We start from the raw sequence: 17,354 nt of genomic DNA, 5'->3' as shown, positions 1-17,354 counted from the left end.
CTATAGTATCAAAATTATTACCAAACTCCTACTTGGAAAATAAGACTAGGGATTGGCGTATATAAATATATTTCAATGTAAATTAAAATGTCCTACTTGTCCAGGGACTAGAGTTCTATTCTTTCTATTGTTCTTATTTTCTAGTTTCATTAGGTTGCAGACACTGCAATTGTTCCTGTGGTTTTCCTGAATTTCTTGCAGTTTTTTGCTCCATGAATATCAATGCTAAGCTATTCGATGCATGAGTATTCATTAGAATTTATTATGAACTATAGCCTTTGTCACATGGCCCTTTTCCTATTGTATACACTTTACCTTAAATTCAGCCTGCTCAGATATCATCATCCTGACTCTTTATGTTTTTATATTTTATTTTTATTTTTGCTTTTTAGGGCTGTACCCATGGCATACGGAGGTTCCCAGGCTAGGGATCTAATTGGAACTACACCAGATCCTTAACCCACTGAGCAAGGCCAAGGATCAAACCCACAACCTCATGGTTCCTAGTCAGATTCATTCCACTGCACCACGACAGGAACTCCGACTCTTAGGTTTTTAAAATTAGCATCCAAAGGAGACATGTACAGACTAGGACTCAAATACATCATCATCATCATAAAAAAGACAACAGCTGACACTTAGCATTACCTGTATGTCAAACAATGCCTTAGCATGACAGTGAATCATTTCATTTTTACAACTTCTGATGTAGGTTCTATTAGTTATTATGGTTCATTTTATAACGTGTTAAAGATCACCCACCTACCTCAGCTAAGCTTTCACCTTTATAGAAGTTTTTATTCTAATTCTAAAACAGCTTTAGAGTTCACAGAAAGAACAAAGAATCTTAGAACTGAAAGGATGCACAAAGGATAATGCCAACAGGTCAATCAGATGGCCTCCAAGTCCTCACAAACAAACTCCCACTCTTTTCCAGGTAAAGAAAACTGAGGCAAGAGGGAACGTGCCCAAGCCTCGAGCTAATCAGCATCAAAGCCATTTCCATTCCAACACTCTTTGCTTTATCCTATGTTGCCTTCTATCACAAGGTAGTAAGAACTTTTAATCCCTACCAAACTTTCTGTACTATTTATACATACATGAAATTTACTGTAATAAAGAAGTGAAACTCAGGAGTTCCTATCGTGACTCAATGGTTAATGAATCCGACTAGGAACCATGAGGTTGCAGGTTTGATCCCTGGCCTCACTCAGTGGGTTAAGGATCCAGCGTTGCTGTGAGCTGTGGTGTAGGTCAAAGACTCGGCTCAGATCCCGTGTTGCTGTGGCTCTGGCATAGGTCAGCGTCTGTAGCTCCAATTAGACCCCTAGCCTGGGAACCTCCATATGCTGCAAGTGCAGCCCCGGAAGAGACAAAAAAAAAAAAAAAAGAGGTGAAATTCAATGTGGTACATATACACAATGGAATACTACTCAGCTATAAAAAAGAACAAAGAATACCATTTGCAGCAACATGGATGGAACTAGAGATTTTTCATACTAAGTGAAGTCAGAAAGAGAAAGACAAATATCATATATCACTTATTTGTGGAATCTAATATGGCACAGGTGAACCTATCTACAGAACAGAAACAGTTGCACAGACATGGAGAGTAGACTTGTGGTTGCCAAGGGGGAGAGGAAGGGAGTAGGATGGACTGGGAGTTTGGAGTTAATAGACAAAAACTATTACATACAGAATGAATGGGCAATGAGGTCCTGCTGTACAGCACAGGGAACTCTATCTAATCACTAATGATAGAACATAATGGAAGATAATGTGAGAAGAAGAATGTGTGTATATATGTGTATGTATGTATGTATATGTGTGTATATATATATATATATATATATATATATATATATATATGACTGAGTTACTTTGCTGGACAGCAGAAATTTACAGAATATTGTAAATCAACAACCCTAACTGTCCAAGGAAAATTAGTTATAATTAATATTAGTTATAATTAAAAATTATATTTGTTATAATTAATTTTTAAAAAATAAGTAAAACTTAATAAGTCAGTTCTCAACTGTTTTACATCCTCAAAGGCCTAGTCTTCCATGAAGCCTTCCCAGCCCATTCATTCATGCTTAATCTCTATTTACTGAGTGTTTGGTAAATAGGATAGATAAGGTGCATTTCCCCTAGAAGTTTGTGTTACACCAGTGGAAAGAGACAATAAATAAGTAAATAAATCCATAAATTGTGGTAAGTGCTATGAAGGGAGTATAGGGAGTGCAGACCAGAAAAGCAGTGGGAGGGATGCTACTTCTGATGGGGGTAGTCTAGAGACACCCCTGGAGGAGATGATTTAAGCTAAAATCTAAGGATGAGGAGCCATCCTGCTATAAGCCAAGGGAAAAGCAAGGCCTGAGGCAGGATTCTGGCTTATCCAAGGAAATCAGGATTTGATGAGTCCTAAGAGGTGAGATGGGGCAAAAGACAGCAGACAGATTAAGCAGGAATTTGCCCACTTAAAAACTTTATTCCTTAGAGAGCTGTAAATAGGAAAATGGTAAAAAGGGGGAAGGATTAATTATGAATTTGGGACTAGCAGATACAAGTTACTAAATATAAAATAGATAAACAGCAAGATCCTACTGTATAGCACAGGGAACTGTATTCAATATCTTGTAATAAACTATGATGGAAAAGAAAAAATATATACATATAAATGATCACTCTGCTGTACACCAGAAAGTAATACAACATTGTAAATTCCCTATACTTCAAATGAATGAATGAATGAATGAAAGAGAGAGGGATAGAAAGGGAAAGAAAGAAAAACAAAGGAAGGAAGGGATAAAGAAAGAAAATGGTGCGGTCTGATTTCTGCTTTAAAAGATGACTAGCTGCTCTGGAAATGGATCAGAGAAGCAGATTAAGAGGGGAAACTGGTGGGCCAGCTGGCTTCCACATAGTCTCTGTCAATGCCATTCAAAGTACAACGAAGGCCGGTGCCCCTCTGAGAGCTGTTTGTCTGCAGTCCAGGGAGAGGTAATTTCAGAGACAGAAGGTAAATGCTCAGAAACCTCTAGAGCCATTTCACATCACTGCAGCATCCCAGCATTCGATCAGTGAGCTTATCTCACTGAACAGATTATAAACCAGTCCTCCACTGTCTAACTTTGCTTAAGAATTGTTGTCTTCACATTTCTTTATGGCCGAACTGCACAAAAGTCTCAGTCACAATGCACTGAAAATTAAAAAAAACAACAGGAGTTCCCGTCGTGGCGCAGTGGTTAACGAATCCGACTAGGAACCATGAGGTTGCGGGTTCGGTCCCTGCCCTTGCTCAGTGGGTTAATGATCCGGCGTTGCCGTGAGCTGTGGTGTAGGTTGCAGACGCGGCTCGGATCCCGAGTTGCTGTGGCTCTGGCGTAGGCCAGGGGCTACAGCTCCAATTCGACCCCTAGCCTGGGAACCTCCATATGCCGAGGGAGCAGCCCAAAGAAATAGCAAAAAGACAAAAAAAAAAAAAAAAAAAAAAGAAAGAAACAACAACAACTGGAGAGCAGGATCAAGATGGTGGAGTAAGACGTAGTGCTCAACTTCTCCCAAAAATACATCAAAAAACACATCTTCGTGCTGAAAGGTACACACTGAACACCTATTGAATGCTGGCAGAAGATCTTAAACCTCCAAAAAAGACAAGAAACCCTCCACATCACTGGGAAGAACAAAGGGGGAAAAAAGCAATCAGCAACCAGCACTCCTGAGAGGAAGCTGTGAAAGAGGAAAGGAACCTATACCTTGGGAAGCCACCTAACTGCAGGTGAGATCAGCCAAGAAAGAAGGACCTCAAAGCTTCATAGAAAAGCTCAGCAGCTGGACTAAGGAGGACAAAGCAGAGACAGAGTCATGCAAACAATTAGTACCACTGCTCTGGACACCAGAGCCCAGGGTGCTCGGGCAGGGACTGGGTGCTGAGATTCAGGCACCAGAGGTCAGTTCTGGGGAAAGGTCTACAGTTGGCTGTGTGGAGACAGCTTGAGAGGCTAGGGAGTGGTGCACTATGGGCTGGGGAGCAGAGCACCACAGCTAAGGGATACTGGGAGGAGACCTGGGACCACAGGAGAAGCAAGGTGCCATCTTTGGGGAGGGTGAGAGAAGGAGGGGCAGGATCACCGTAGGAATATATTTCTCTGCAAACACACTGGCTCTCGGACAGCAGGGTGCCTCTTTCAGGGATACAAGGAACTTCTTGCAAGGGCTACCAGCAGAAGGGCACCTCTTGCACAGGCTAGGGGCAGCACAAGCAAACTGCTGGAATCATCTCAGACTCCAGAGGAGGGCGTGGCCTGCCACCACTAGGGGTCCATGAACAGGCACAACTTGCAGCCCCAGCAACCACAGGGGTCATCAGCACAAAGTGGGGCACTGCAACTGAGCACGACACGTTGTTCTCACCCCACTGGGAACGCACATGCTCTGCTGCTGCCACCGCCACATGATCTTGGCACCATCTACACTTGCCTGGTGGCACAGCAACCAGGCACTAATCAATAGCCCTGCCAAATGCCTCTACCTCCCTGGAAGCAGACCCAGGCCATATAGCAGTACACAACTTATCAAGGGGATAAAGCCTGAACACACTAAGGAAAAAGACAGCAAACATCCAGACAAAAGCGGAACACACACACACACGCACGCACACACACACAAGTAAGCCTTCACCAACTACCCAGGGGTACTTTTGCTTATAAATACCCCTCCAAGACTATAGCAGTTTTTTTCCCTAAAGTCACATAAGAAAAATATAAAAAAATGAAGAAGCTTAGGAAACATTCCCAATTAAAAGAATAGAAATCCTCTGAAGGAGCAAATGATGACACAGACCTCTGTAGTCCAGCAGACACTGAGTTCAAAAAGGAAATAGTGAAAATTCTGAAGGAATTAAGAGCAGATATAAACAGTAATGCAGATTACCTTAGAAAAGAACTAGAAAATGTGAGGAGCCAATAAAAATTAGGAAATTCATTTGCTGAGACACAAGCTGAGTTAAAGGCACTGAAGAGCAGAATGAATAATGCAGAGAAATGAATTAGTGACTTGGAAGATAGAATAATGGAAACCACCCAATCAGGACAGCAGACAGAAAACCAAATGAAAAAACAGGAAAGCCACATAAGATATCCATGGGATAATATAAACTGTGCTAATCAACATATAACAGGGGTTCCAGAAAGCAAAGAAAAAGAAAAGGGGATTGAAAATACATTTGAAGAGATTATGGCTGAGAATGTTCCAAATCTAAAGGAAACAGATAAAAAGGTAAAGGAAGCACAGAGAGCCCCCAAACAAGTTGAAACAGGCCCACACCAAGACATATAATAAAAATGGCAAAAGTTAAAGAGAGGGTTCTAAAGGCAGCAAGAGAAAAATGCATTATTTATAAGAGAACCCCCATAAGGCTATCAGCTGATTTCTCTACAGAAACACTACAGGCCAAGAAGTTCTAAAAGAGAAAAATTTGCAGCCTAGTGTACTTCACCTAGCAAGAATATCATAAAAAATAGGAGAAATAAAGAATTTCTCCAACAAACAAAAACTAAAATACAGCAATACTAAACCTGCTCTAAAAGAAATACTGAAAGGTCTCCTTTAATTAGTAAAGAAGTAAGAAGATATAGGACAGAGAAAATCACAATTTTAAAGTAATCGCTTAAATAAGCCAGTATACAGATCTAAAAGGAATTTAAAAAAAAAAAAAAAAAAAACCTATTCATAAAAGCAAGGATAAACACAAGGAACAGCAAAAGGACAAACATGAAGATGTTAAAAAAAAAGACATCAAAATCATAAAATGTAAAATGTGTGGAAGGAAGAAAATCTATAGTTTTTTTTTTTTTTTCTTTTTTCTTAGAATGTGTTTGAGTCAATACAGCTATCTGGCTTAAGCAAACAGATATAAGAAGGAGTTAACATACTTGAAAAACAAGGCAACCACAAATCAAAATCAAATACACTAAAACTAAAAGGAAGAGGACACGAGCAATATAAAAAAAAGAAATCATCCAACCAAAAAAAAAAAAAAAAAAAAAAAAAAAGGAACAAAGGCGAAACACAGAATCAACTGGAAAACTAGGTTTAAAATGGCAATAAATATATATTTATCAATAATTACCTTAAATGTCAATGGACTGGATGCTCTAATCAAAAGACAAAGAATAGCAGACTGGATTAAAAAAACAAGAGCCTGTAATATGCTGCCTACAGGAGATTCACCTTAAGGCAAGGGACACATATAAACTGAAAGTGAGGGGATGGAAAAAGATATTTCATGTGAATGGAAACGACAGGAAAGCTAGAATTCAATACTCACATCAGACAAAATGGACTTTAAAACAAAGGTCATAAAGAAAGACAAAGAAGGACACTATTTAATAAAGGATCCATTCAAGAAGAGGCTGTTACACTCGTCGATACATATGCCCCTAATATAGGAGTACCCAGATACATACAACAAATGCCAATCGACATAATGGGAGAAACTGATGGGAATACAATAACAATAGGAGAGTTTAACACTCCACTCACATCAATGGACAGATTTTCTAGACAGAAAAATCAATAAGGTAACAGAGATCCTAAATGACACAATGGAAAGGTTAGACTTAATTGGTATTTTCAGCACATTACATCAAAAAAATCAGAGTATACATTCTCTCCAAGTGCACCCAGAACATTCTCAAGGTCTCAACGTTCCTCTGTCCAAATATTTACTGGGGGCATAAAATCAACCTCAACAAATTTAAGAGTATAGAAATTATTTCAAACATATTCTCTGACCACAATGGCATAAAACTAGAAATCAACCAAAGGAAAAGAAATGAGAGGAGTTTCTGTCATGGCTCAGTGGTTAACGACCCAACTAATATCCATGAGGACACGTGTTTGATCTCCAGGCTTGCTCCATGGGTTAAGGATAATGTGTTGCCGTGAGCTGTGGTATAGGTCGTGGACGCAGCTCAGATCCAGAGTTGCTGTGGCTGTGTTGTTGGCCAGCAGGTACAGCTCCAATTTGACCCCTAGCCTGGGAATCTACATATGTCGTGGGTGTGGCCCTAAGAAGACAAAAGATAAAAAAAAAAAAAAAAAAAATGAGAAAAAACTGACCACATGGAGACTAAACAACACTCTACTAAGAAAACCAATGTGTCAATGGAAAAAATCCAAAAGGAAAGTAAAAGATACCTCAAGACAAATGATAATGAAAACACAATCTTTCAAAATCTGTGGGATGCTACAAAAGCAGGTCTTAGAGGTAAGTTCATAATGATACAAGCTTTCCTCAAAAAAAAAAAAAAAAGAAAGAAAGAAAGAAAAATCTCAAATCATCAACTTAACCTACCATTAGAAGAATTAGAAAAAGAAGAACAAACAAAACCTAAAGTCAGCAGAAGGAAGGAAATCATAAAGATCAGAGAGGAGGAGTTCCCGTCATGGCTCAGTGGCTAACAAATCCAACTAAGAACCATGAGGTTGAGGGTTCAATCCCTGTCCTTGCTCAATGGGTTAAGGATTCGGTGTTGCTGTGAGCTGTGGTGTAGGTAGCAGATGTAGCTCGGATCTGGTGTTGCTATGGCTCTGGCAAAGGCCGGAGGTTACAGCTCCGATTAGACCCCTAGCCTGAACCTCCATATGCCGTGGGTGCAGCCCTAGAAAAGGAAAAAGACCAAAGGAAAAAAAAATCAGAGAGGAAATCGTAAAATAGAGATTCAAAACACAATAGAAAAAAAATCAATAAAACCAAGAGCTGGTTCTTTGAAAGGGTAAGCAAGATTGACAGACCCCTGGCCACACTCACCAGGAGGAAAAAAGAACCCAAATGAACAAACTATAAGATGAAAAAGGAGAAATCTCAACAGAGACTGCAGAAATAACAAAAAGCCATGAGAGAATATTCTGACCAACCATATGCCAACAAATTTGACAACCTAGAAGAAATGGACAACTTTCTAGACATATACAGCCCAACAAAACTGAATCAAGAAGAAATGTAACAAATGAACAGACCAATCAATAGAAATGAAAATTGAATATATAATAAAAACACTCTCTCTAATAACAAAAGTTCAGGACCAGATGGCTTCACAGGCAAAGGTTTACCAAACATACAAAGAAGAACTTATTATAACCACCCTTCTTAAACTTTTCCAAAAGACTAAAGAAGGAACATTCCCAAAGACATTCTGTGAAGCTATCATCAGCCTAATAACAAAACCAAAGATACTATGAAAAAAGAAAACTATAGGCCCATATCTTTGATGAATATAGATGCAAACATTCTCAAAAAAATTTTAGACAACTGAATCCAACAACACATGAAAAAGATCATACACCACAACCAAGTGGGATTCATCCCAAGTACACAAGGTTGATTCAACATACCCAAATCAATCAACATCACATACCACATTAACAAAAGAAAGGTCAAAAACCATATGATCATCTCAATAGATGCAGAAAAAGCATCTGACAAAATCCTACATGCATTCATGATAAAAACTCTTATCAAAGTGCATATAAAGGAAACAGACCTTAGTATAATAAAAGACATTTCTGACAAACTTAGAGTCAACATAATACTTAACGGAGAAAAGCTGAAAGCCTTCCTGCTAAAATCTAGAACAAGTCAAGGATCCCCACTCTCACCACTTTTACTGAACACATATTAGAAGTCCAAGCCACAGCAATCAGAGAAACGAAAGAAAAGGTATCCAAATCGAAAGAGAAGAGGTAAAACTGTCACTCAGTGCAGATGAGAGGGCACTATATAGAGAAAAACCTAAGGACTCCACACAAAAACTAATGGAACTCATCAACAAATTCAGCAAAGTAGTAGGATACAAAATTAGCATTCAAAATTCAGTTGCATTTCTGTACACTAACAATGAAATGTTAGAAAAGGAATATAAGAAAAAAGGAATAGGAATGTAAATTGATACAACCACTCTGGAAAACAGTATGGAGGTAACTCAGAAAACTCAATATAGAACTACCATATGACCCAGCAATCCCACCCTTGGGCATATATCCAGACAAAACTTTCCTTGAAAAAGACACACGCACTCTTATGTTCATTGCAGCACTGTTCAAAACAGCCAAGACATGGAAACAACCTAAATGTCCAGATGAATGGATTAAGATGTGGTATATATACACAATGGAATACTACTCAGCCATAAAAAAGAATAAAATAATGCCATTTGCAGCAACATGGCTGCAACTAGAGAGTCTCATACTAAGTGAAGTAAGTCAGAAAAACAAATACCATATGAAATCACTTTTATCTGGAATCTAATATACAGCACAAATGAACCTTTCCACAGAAAATAAACTCATGGACTTGGAGAACAGACTTGTGGTTGCCAAGGGGGAGAGGAATGGGGAGGGAGCAGAGTGGACTGGGATTCTGGGGTTAATACATGCAAACTATTGCCTTTGGATTGGATAAGCAATGAGATCCTGCTGTACAGCACTGGGAACCATTATCTAGTCATTTATGATAGAGCATGATGATCTGAGAAAAAAAATGTATATATGAATGTGTGACTGGGTCACCTTGCTGTACAGGAGGAAATTGACAGAACACTAAGCCAGCTCTAATGGAAAAAATAAAAACCATTAAAAAAAAAAAAAAAAAGAACATAAAAATACCATACCTTTTAACATCACACCCCTACTCCCAAATTAAATACCTAGGAATAAACCTGAGGAGGTGAACGACTCATATGCTGAGAACTATACAACATTATAATCAAGGAAATTAAAGAGGATTCAAAGAAATGGAAAGATATTCCATGCTCCTGGACTGGAAGAATTAATATCATTAAAATGGCCAAACTAGAGTTCCCAGTGTGGCGCAGAGGAAACAAATCCAACTAGTATCCATGAGGATGTAGGTTCAATGCCTGGCCTCGCTCAGTGGGTCAGGGATCTGTCATTTCCGTGAGCTATGGTGTAGGTCACAAAGGTGTCTTGGATCCTGTGTTGGTATGGCTGTAGTGTAGGCTGGCAGCTGTAGCTCCAATTCAACCCCTAGCCTGGGAACTTCCATATGCCTTGAGTGTGGCCCTAAAAGGCAAAAAAAGCAAAAAAATTAAAAAAAAAAAATTTTTAAATGGCCAAACTACCCAAAGCAATGTTTATTAATGCAATCCCTGTCAAATTATCCATGACATTTTTCACAGAACCAGAACAAACAATCCAAAACTTTATATGGAACCATAAAAGACCCAGAATTGCCAAAACAAACCTGAGGAATAAAAATCAAGCAGGAGGTATAACTCTCTCAGACTTCAGACAATATTACCAATCTATGTAATCAAGACAGTATGGTACTGGTATAAAACAAACATACAGACCAATGGAACAGAATAGAGAACCCAGAAATAAACCCAGACACCTATGGGTCAATTAATCTTCGACAAATGAGGCAAGACTATAAAATGGGAAAAAGACAGCCTCCTCAGCAAGTGGTGCTGGGAAAACTGGACAGCTGCATGTAAATCTATGAAACTAGAACACATCCTAACACCATGCACAAAAATAAACTCAAAATGGCTTAAAGATTTAAATATAAGTCAAGATACCATAAACTCCTAGAAGAGAACATAGGCAAAACATTCTCTGACATCAACCGTCCAAATGTTTTCTTAGATCAGTCTCCCAAGGCAACAAAAATAAAACAGAAATAAACCAATGGGACCCAGTCAAATTTACAAGCTTTTGCATAGAAAGGAAACCATAAAAAAAATTAAAAACCTAGGAATGGGACAGAATAGGATCAAAAGATGCAACCAACAAGGTCTTAATCTCCAAAATATACAAACAACTCACACAACTCAACAGCAAAAAAAACCAAACAACCCAATTGAAAAGTGGGCAGAAGACCTGAATAAACACTTCTCTAAAGACATATTGATGGCCAACATGCACAGGAAAAAATGCTCCACATCACTAATTAGTAGAGAAACGCAAATCAAAACTACCATGAATTACCACATCACCCTGTTCAGAATGGCTATTATTAATAAGTCTACAAATAACAAATGCTGTGGAGGGTGTGGAGAATAGGAAACCCTCCTACACTGTTGGTGGGAATGTAAATTGGTACAACCACTATGGAAAATAACATAGAGGTTCCTCAGAAAATACAATATAGATCTACCATATGATCTAGCAATCCCACTCCTGGGCATATAGCCAGACAAAACTTTCATTCAAAAAGATACATGCACGCCTATGTCCATAGTAGCACTATTCTCAATAGCCAAGACATGGAAAAACCTAAATGTCCATTGACAGATGAATGGATTAAGAAAATGTGGCATATATACACAATGGAATACTACTCAGCCGTCAAAAGAACAAAATAATGCCATTTACAGCAGCATGTATGCAGCTAGAGATTATCATACTTAGTGAAGTCAGAAGGAGAAAGACAAATACCATATGATACCACTTATTTGTAGAATCTAATACATGGCACTAATGAACCTATCTACAGAAAAGAAAAAACTCATGGACATGGAAAACAAAGCTGTGGTTGCCAGGGGGTGGGGGATGGACTGGGAGTTTGGGGTAGATGGAAACTATTGCATTTGGAGTGGATAAGCAATGAGATCCTGCTATATAGCACAGGGAATTATATCTAGTCACCTGTGATGGAACATGATAGAGGATAATGTGAGGAAAAAAATGTGTGTGTGTGTGTATGTATATATAACTGGGTCACTTTGCTGTACAACAGAAATTGACAGAACATTATAAATCAACTATATTTTTAAAAAATGAAAAAAAAATTAAAAAGCTGCTTCTTTACCACAGATCATTCAATAAGCACAGGTCTCCGTAATTAATAACAGGCCCCAGAGGAGGATAGTGGCAGTAGAGATGGAAATGAGAGTTTCAAAATATACACTGGAGTAGGAGGGATAGGATCTACTAATGAATGGGGTGTTAGGGGGACGGGGGACAAGACAAAGAGACGTTTCTGGCCTGAGCAAATGGATGATGGTGCTACTCACTGAGAAGAGAAAACGAGGGAGGAGATGATCTAGAGGGGGGAAAAGAAGTTCTTTTGGACACGCCTATGTGAAATCTAAGCAGTGGATGTTTGAGTTCAGAGTTAAAGAAAAGATTTAAGGTAGAGATAAAAATTTCAGAATTATTACCATATAATCAACATTTAAAGCCAGAGAAAAGTATAGATAGGGAAGAGATCCCTGGGTATAGCCCAACCTGGTATTTAAAGGTTGGGAAATGAGGCAGAGCCCACAGAGGGTAGCCAACGAAAGACAACTCGGGACAGCTGGTGGGAAGACAGTAGCATTGCTGCTGAGAAATAGATCATAATGAGGACAAAGAGGTATCTTATCACATTTAGTGGCAGAGAGGCCACTGGTGGGCTTCTGACTAGTAATCTCCCTGGAATAGTGTACACAAAAGAGTGAAAGCAGCTTGAAAGAGATGACAACCTGAATTAATCCTTTCCCAGAGTCCCTTTCTTGAAGCACACCTGTCTTCCATGTCCTATCTATGAGGGTTATTTAGCATCTGTAAAGTAAATTGTAAACTCCATAAAGGCAAGGACTCTGTCTTTATTCATTTTTAGAAGTCTCCTTCTACCCTCCAGCTTAAACACTTTGTAAGAAGTGGATACAAGTATCCCGTGCCTATCCTATTAAATGTTATTTCAATCCCCACACATGAAACTATATATATACTTATATATGTAACAGCCTAGCACAATCAGATATCATTCCATATTAAGCCGTCATGAACAAAAATAAGAAAAAAAAAAAAAGCTGTTATGAACATAAATGCTCCAAAAAGGAATATTAGCATAAGAAATTATCCTCTAAAAGGAATCTTCTAACTCCCGTATACCAAAGGTGTGTCCATACAACCTAGACATTAAAAACACTTCAAATATAATGGTTAGAGTGAAGTAAATAAATCTTCCAAAAAAGTGGAAACACAGGAATTTTGTTCAATTAAAAAAATCGAAAAACCACTCAGGAAAGAAGTTATTAATTAAAAACAGTTGGTTCCAACAGCAATTACCTCCTTATAGTCTCCATTTCGGTTGAGTCTATAACCTTCAGGAGTATGAAGCTGAACTGTTGTATTATTGATCACTTCTATGCAACACTCTTGATCAAGAAGGCTCAGTGGGCGTACCCTACAGTATACCTGAAAATACAAGAAGATGCTTAAAAATCAAAGGTTGACTTTTTACCTGAATTTTCATTTATTCATTCAACAAACATTTGGTGTCTAAATGCAAGAGATCTATATAAACTTGAAGCTATGAAAGCCAAAACTTTCTACCCCACTACCTGCTGCCCAATTTGCTGATTGTCAAATGTAAAAAGATATATTAGATATGAGAGAATTTTAAATGCACATAAAATTAAAACTCTCTAGAAATCCACATATCACACAATGAGAATTATTTGAAAAGCTGTTAGGATTATATGGAATTGGATGTCAATTAAAACTTGGAAGCTGAGTACTTAATATACTAAATAAGTAAATGCAAGATCTGAAATGTGGTCTTCTTAATCAGCTGTATGTGCAAAGAATCTGGTTCCCTCAACTCAGACGAAGAGACACACTCCAGTGCCAGTGAAGGGAAAGCCCAGAGCAGGGAGTTCCCATTTTGCCTCAGCAGGTTACAAACCCAACTAGTATCCATGAGGATGTGAGTTCGATCTCTGGCTTCATTCAGTGGGTTAAGGATCTGGTGTTGCTGTGAGCTGTACTGTGGGTCACAGACACAGCTCAGATGCTGTGTTGCTGTGGCTGTGACATAGGCTGGCAGCTACAGCTCTAAGTCGACGCTTAGCCTGGGAACTTCCATATGCCATAGGTGTGGCCCTAAAAAGCAAAACAAAGCAAAACAAAAACAGCCCAGAGCAAACCAATCTTCCCTCATTTGCCATTTACTTTTTTTTTTTTTTTTTTTTCCAGTTTCGCCCTCAGCATGCAGAAGTTCCCCAGGCCAGGGGTTGAACCTGCGCCACGGCAGTAACAACGCCGGATCCTTAACCACTAGGCCACCAAGGAACTCCTGCCATTTGCTTTTAAAAGCAAGTTCCCAAGACTGAAACTTGTGAAGTACATGCAAATGAGCAGTCATGAGATGAATTAAATTGTTCTACATTGGAGTCTTTATGAAACTTGGTCCCCCAAAGCATGGAGTTTGGGGCTTTCCGCATGAAGAATACCCTAAGTTACTATACAACTATCCTAAAGATAGGAGAGGATGTTTGTGCAAGCAGAAAGCTTTCCCCCATCCCAAAGAATATAAAGAACTCTCCAAGATACTCCATTTTTCATTATATAACTTTTCAAATTATAATTAATTATAGGAAGTATGCAATCAACAACCAAAGACTTCATTTTACTGGACTAATGAATCCTACATAGAAATAAAATCTCAAAGCTGGAACAACCCTTAAGCAATTAAATACAGACCTTTTAGCCAAATGTTCTTTGACTCCACTTCCGCACCTCTGTCCCTACACACACACATTCACACACAAAAGACATGAATTCACACACACAAATTCACAGGGAAACCTTACCCCCACTGGGTCTTTAAGAGTTGTTTGGGCTCCCTTTTTCACTGGTGGTTTCCTGGGTGTCTTAGTCCTCCTGGTCATAAATACAAAAACATTTCAGCTCAACACTAACATACAAAAAACCTCACCTATAATTAATAGAGACAACCTACCTAGGGTTTATTCTTTACCAGTTCCAAAACACTATACCCCAAGTAACATGAACAGGAATAAATTGCATTAGTAGAAGAGTATTTTGGCATGTATAATCCAAAAGTAAATAAAATTTGGCTTAAGGAGTTCCCAGTGTGCTCAGTGGTTATAAACCCGACTAGTATCCGTCCATGAGGACTTGGGTTTGATCCCTGGCCTAGCTCAGTGGGCTAAGGAGCCAGCGTTGCATCAAGCTGCAGTATAGGTCCCAGATGCAGCTTGGATCCCATGTTGCTGTGGCTGTGGTGTAGGCTGGCAGCTGCAGCCCTGATTCAACCCCTAGCCTGGGAACTTCCATATGCCCCACCTGCAGCTTCCCCCCCCGCCCGCCCCCGCAAAAAAAAAATTGGCTTAGGAGAAAGTTTTGGTACTAAATATACTTGCTCTTTGTTGAAAAAAGAGACAAGAGGCCCCAAATGGAATCACTTATGCTAAGCCCTGTGTCACCAAACTGAGACTTAATACCTAACTTATAGTCTCAACCTCTCCCAGGAGCAGACTCTTAAACTAGCCAACCTGGAATTACCTGGTCAGCACTAGTGAGGTGATCTGCCTGACAGACCACTGCCACCCACTAAAGGATGCTAACCTTGCCACGATCTACACATTGCTAGTAATTCTCCTGTCCTGCCCCTGTCTGCCTATAAGTCTTCCATTTTGTAAAGTTCTTCAGCACTCCTTTCTATCTGCTAGACTGGATGCTGCCCAATTCATTAACTGTTAAATGAACCCAATAAGATCTTTAAAATGTACTCTGTTGAATTGTTTTTTAACATCTATTTATAGTTCTATTTGTAAAATAGCTTGCTTATTTTCTTAAGCAACAATTTTACAGACACTACAAATTTGAAAAATCTATGGATAATTGACCACACTTATGTCCAAGGGCATAAATATACAGATGCATAAGCCCATATGCTGTGGGCTTCAGTGCCAACAGCCCATTGCCAAGGCAGACTGAAAAGTGATCAACTTCAATAAAATATAAAAATGCAGATGGAGAAAATCCATTTTTTCATCAAGATTTATGTCTTTACTTTCAAGGAATAAGAAATTATTGAATTCTCAGAACTATCATCCTTTGTCCCCAAAATGTGGTCCCCAAACTGCAATTTCTTGCTCTTTTTAAGTAGGGATGGTAGAAAAAATAATGATTTACTTTATCACTTCTCTACATGCCACTCCCCCTTTTCCCCATTTATCTATAGACTAAACATTTAACGCTAACATTAAATGAAGTTATTGGCTCGGACTACAGACTATTAAAATACTTTCTCAACACTTCCCCAGGTGAAACAAGCAAATTCGTGTTTTAAGTCCAAGATATTATGGTAGATTTATTTAACCTCCGTATTTTTCTTCCCAAAGATAAAGATTTTGACTTTAGCCTCTTAAGAAAACAAGTTGCCTTTTGCAAACGACTAGCTACATGATGACGACAAATATAAAGTCAGCCCTCTTCTTTGCACAAGTATTTCGATACCCAATAGCAGTCAAGGAATGAGTGTGCCCTGGGAACATCACTCCACTCGGTGAGGAATGTGGGCGTGTGCATTTATGCCCGAGGACCGGGTTGTGTGAGACCAAAGAATAGAGAAAAGTAACCGAACGACAACCGGGAGTGGTCTCGGCCCCCTAGGCTAAGAAAAGCCCGCAATGCACACCGATGCCAAGACTCTCCAGGGGCTGAGACCACTTACCCAACCAACCCCAGGATACAACACTTGGCCCCACACCCAAGTCGACCTCCGACCCGCACTAACTCGGCAAAATGCAACCCGGGGCCGCGGACGACCAGGGAGGGAAAGGGGAACTTCAGAAAAGGTTGGAGCCGCTGGTCCGGAGCCAGGTGGAGGGCGACCCGGCTAACTGGAACCGGAGTCGCAGTCCAAACCTCCCTCACCCCTAACTAGGGGCCGACATTTCTTGGTCGAAGTGAAGCCGGGGCGGGGAGCCGGGGCGGCCGACTCCGGGCGGCTGGGAGCTGGGATGGTCCAAGCGGACGGGTCTCGACGCCCAGGTCCCCCCCTCCCCCAGGAGGTCCTGGTGGGGGTTCCCTCCCACTCTGGGGGCCACACTCCGGGAGGCCCCGGGCTCAGGGCCGAAGGCGCGGCCCGGGGCGGCTCAGCCCCAGCTCCGCGGCCCGGTACTCACGCTGGCTTCATGGCAGCAGGCTCGACGCTGCCCGGATGCGAGCACGGAACGCCGGGCTCGGTCGGGCGGGCTGGCGAGGACGGCGGACCGTAGAGACCGGCCTCGGGAACACAGACTCTGCCTTTCAGGCGCGGCGCTCCGTAAAGCCGGGAGACGCCGCTGCCGGCGCAGGTGAGCTCGCGCCCGGCGCATTTCAAACCACCCAATCAGCGCCCGCCCGCGGGGAAGGGGCGGGGCTTATGAGGAACCTCCTCCTTTGCGGGAAATGGCGCTCGTCTCCCAGGCGACCGACGCCGGAAATAGCGTCGGCTGTGTGAGTGATGAGAGCGGGATGGGGAAGCGGGTCTCAGACATTAGGAAGTACAACAGCTTCCATGGTCCTATGAGAACACTGAGAGTTTCCTT

The 17,354-nt window shown here is 40.4% G+C and overlaps 1 protein-coding gene and 1 long non-coding RNA gene across 6 annotated transcripts in view; one reads left to right on the top strand and one right to left on the bottom strand.

Moving 5' to 3' along the window:
- The window catches only part of LOC106509080 (uncharacterized), a 39,997-nt gene extending 38,864 nt beyond the window's left edge, over nucleotides 1-1,133 (top strand). The window contains exon 3 of the long non-coding RNA XR_014817581.1: nucleotides 938-1,133. This is a non-coding gene — a long non-coding RNA (uncharacterized LOC106509080). The remainder of the gene's footprint in view (nucleotides 1-937) is intronic.
- Nucleotides 1-17,091, bottom strand: part of KIF23 (kinesin family member 23) — a 41,215-nt gene extending 24,124 nt beyond the window's left edge. For all 5 annotated transcript variants that reach the window (XR_014817476.1, XM_013993340.3, XM_021100679.2 and 2 more), the window contains exons 1-3: nucleotides 16,950-17,091; nucleotides 14,607-14,676; nucleotides 13,081-13,209 (exon numbers count right to left, since the gene is read on the bottom strand). Coding sequence is in view for 4 of the 5 variants with exons in the window: in XM_013993340.3 (XP_013848794.2) it covers nucleotides 13,081-13,209; nucleotides 14,607-14,676; nucleotides 16,950-16,960 (210 nt within the window). In the remaining variant the exon portion in view is untranslated. The remainder of the gene's footprint in view (nucleotides 1-13,080; nucleotides 13,210-14,606; nucleotides 14,677-16,949) is intronic.
- Nucleotides 17,092-17,354: the final 263 nt, after the last annotated feature.

The sequence above is a fragment of the Sus scrofa genome, chromosome 1 (assembly GCF_054392235.1).
Source record: "Sus scrofa isolate SSC_HxYL_T2T_F1_AM1 chromosome 1, Sscrofa_HxYL_maternal_Yorkshire_Landrace_v2.0, whole genome shotgun sequence".
Classification (NCBI taxonomy): Eukaryota; Metazoa; Chordata; class Mammalia; order Artiodactyla; family Suidae; genus Sus; species Sus scrofa.
The sequence above is the reverse complement of the archived record's forward strand: the minus strand, read 5'-3'. Positions and strand labels throughout refer to the sequence as shown.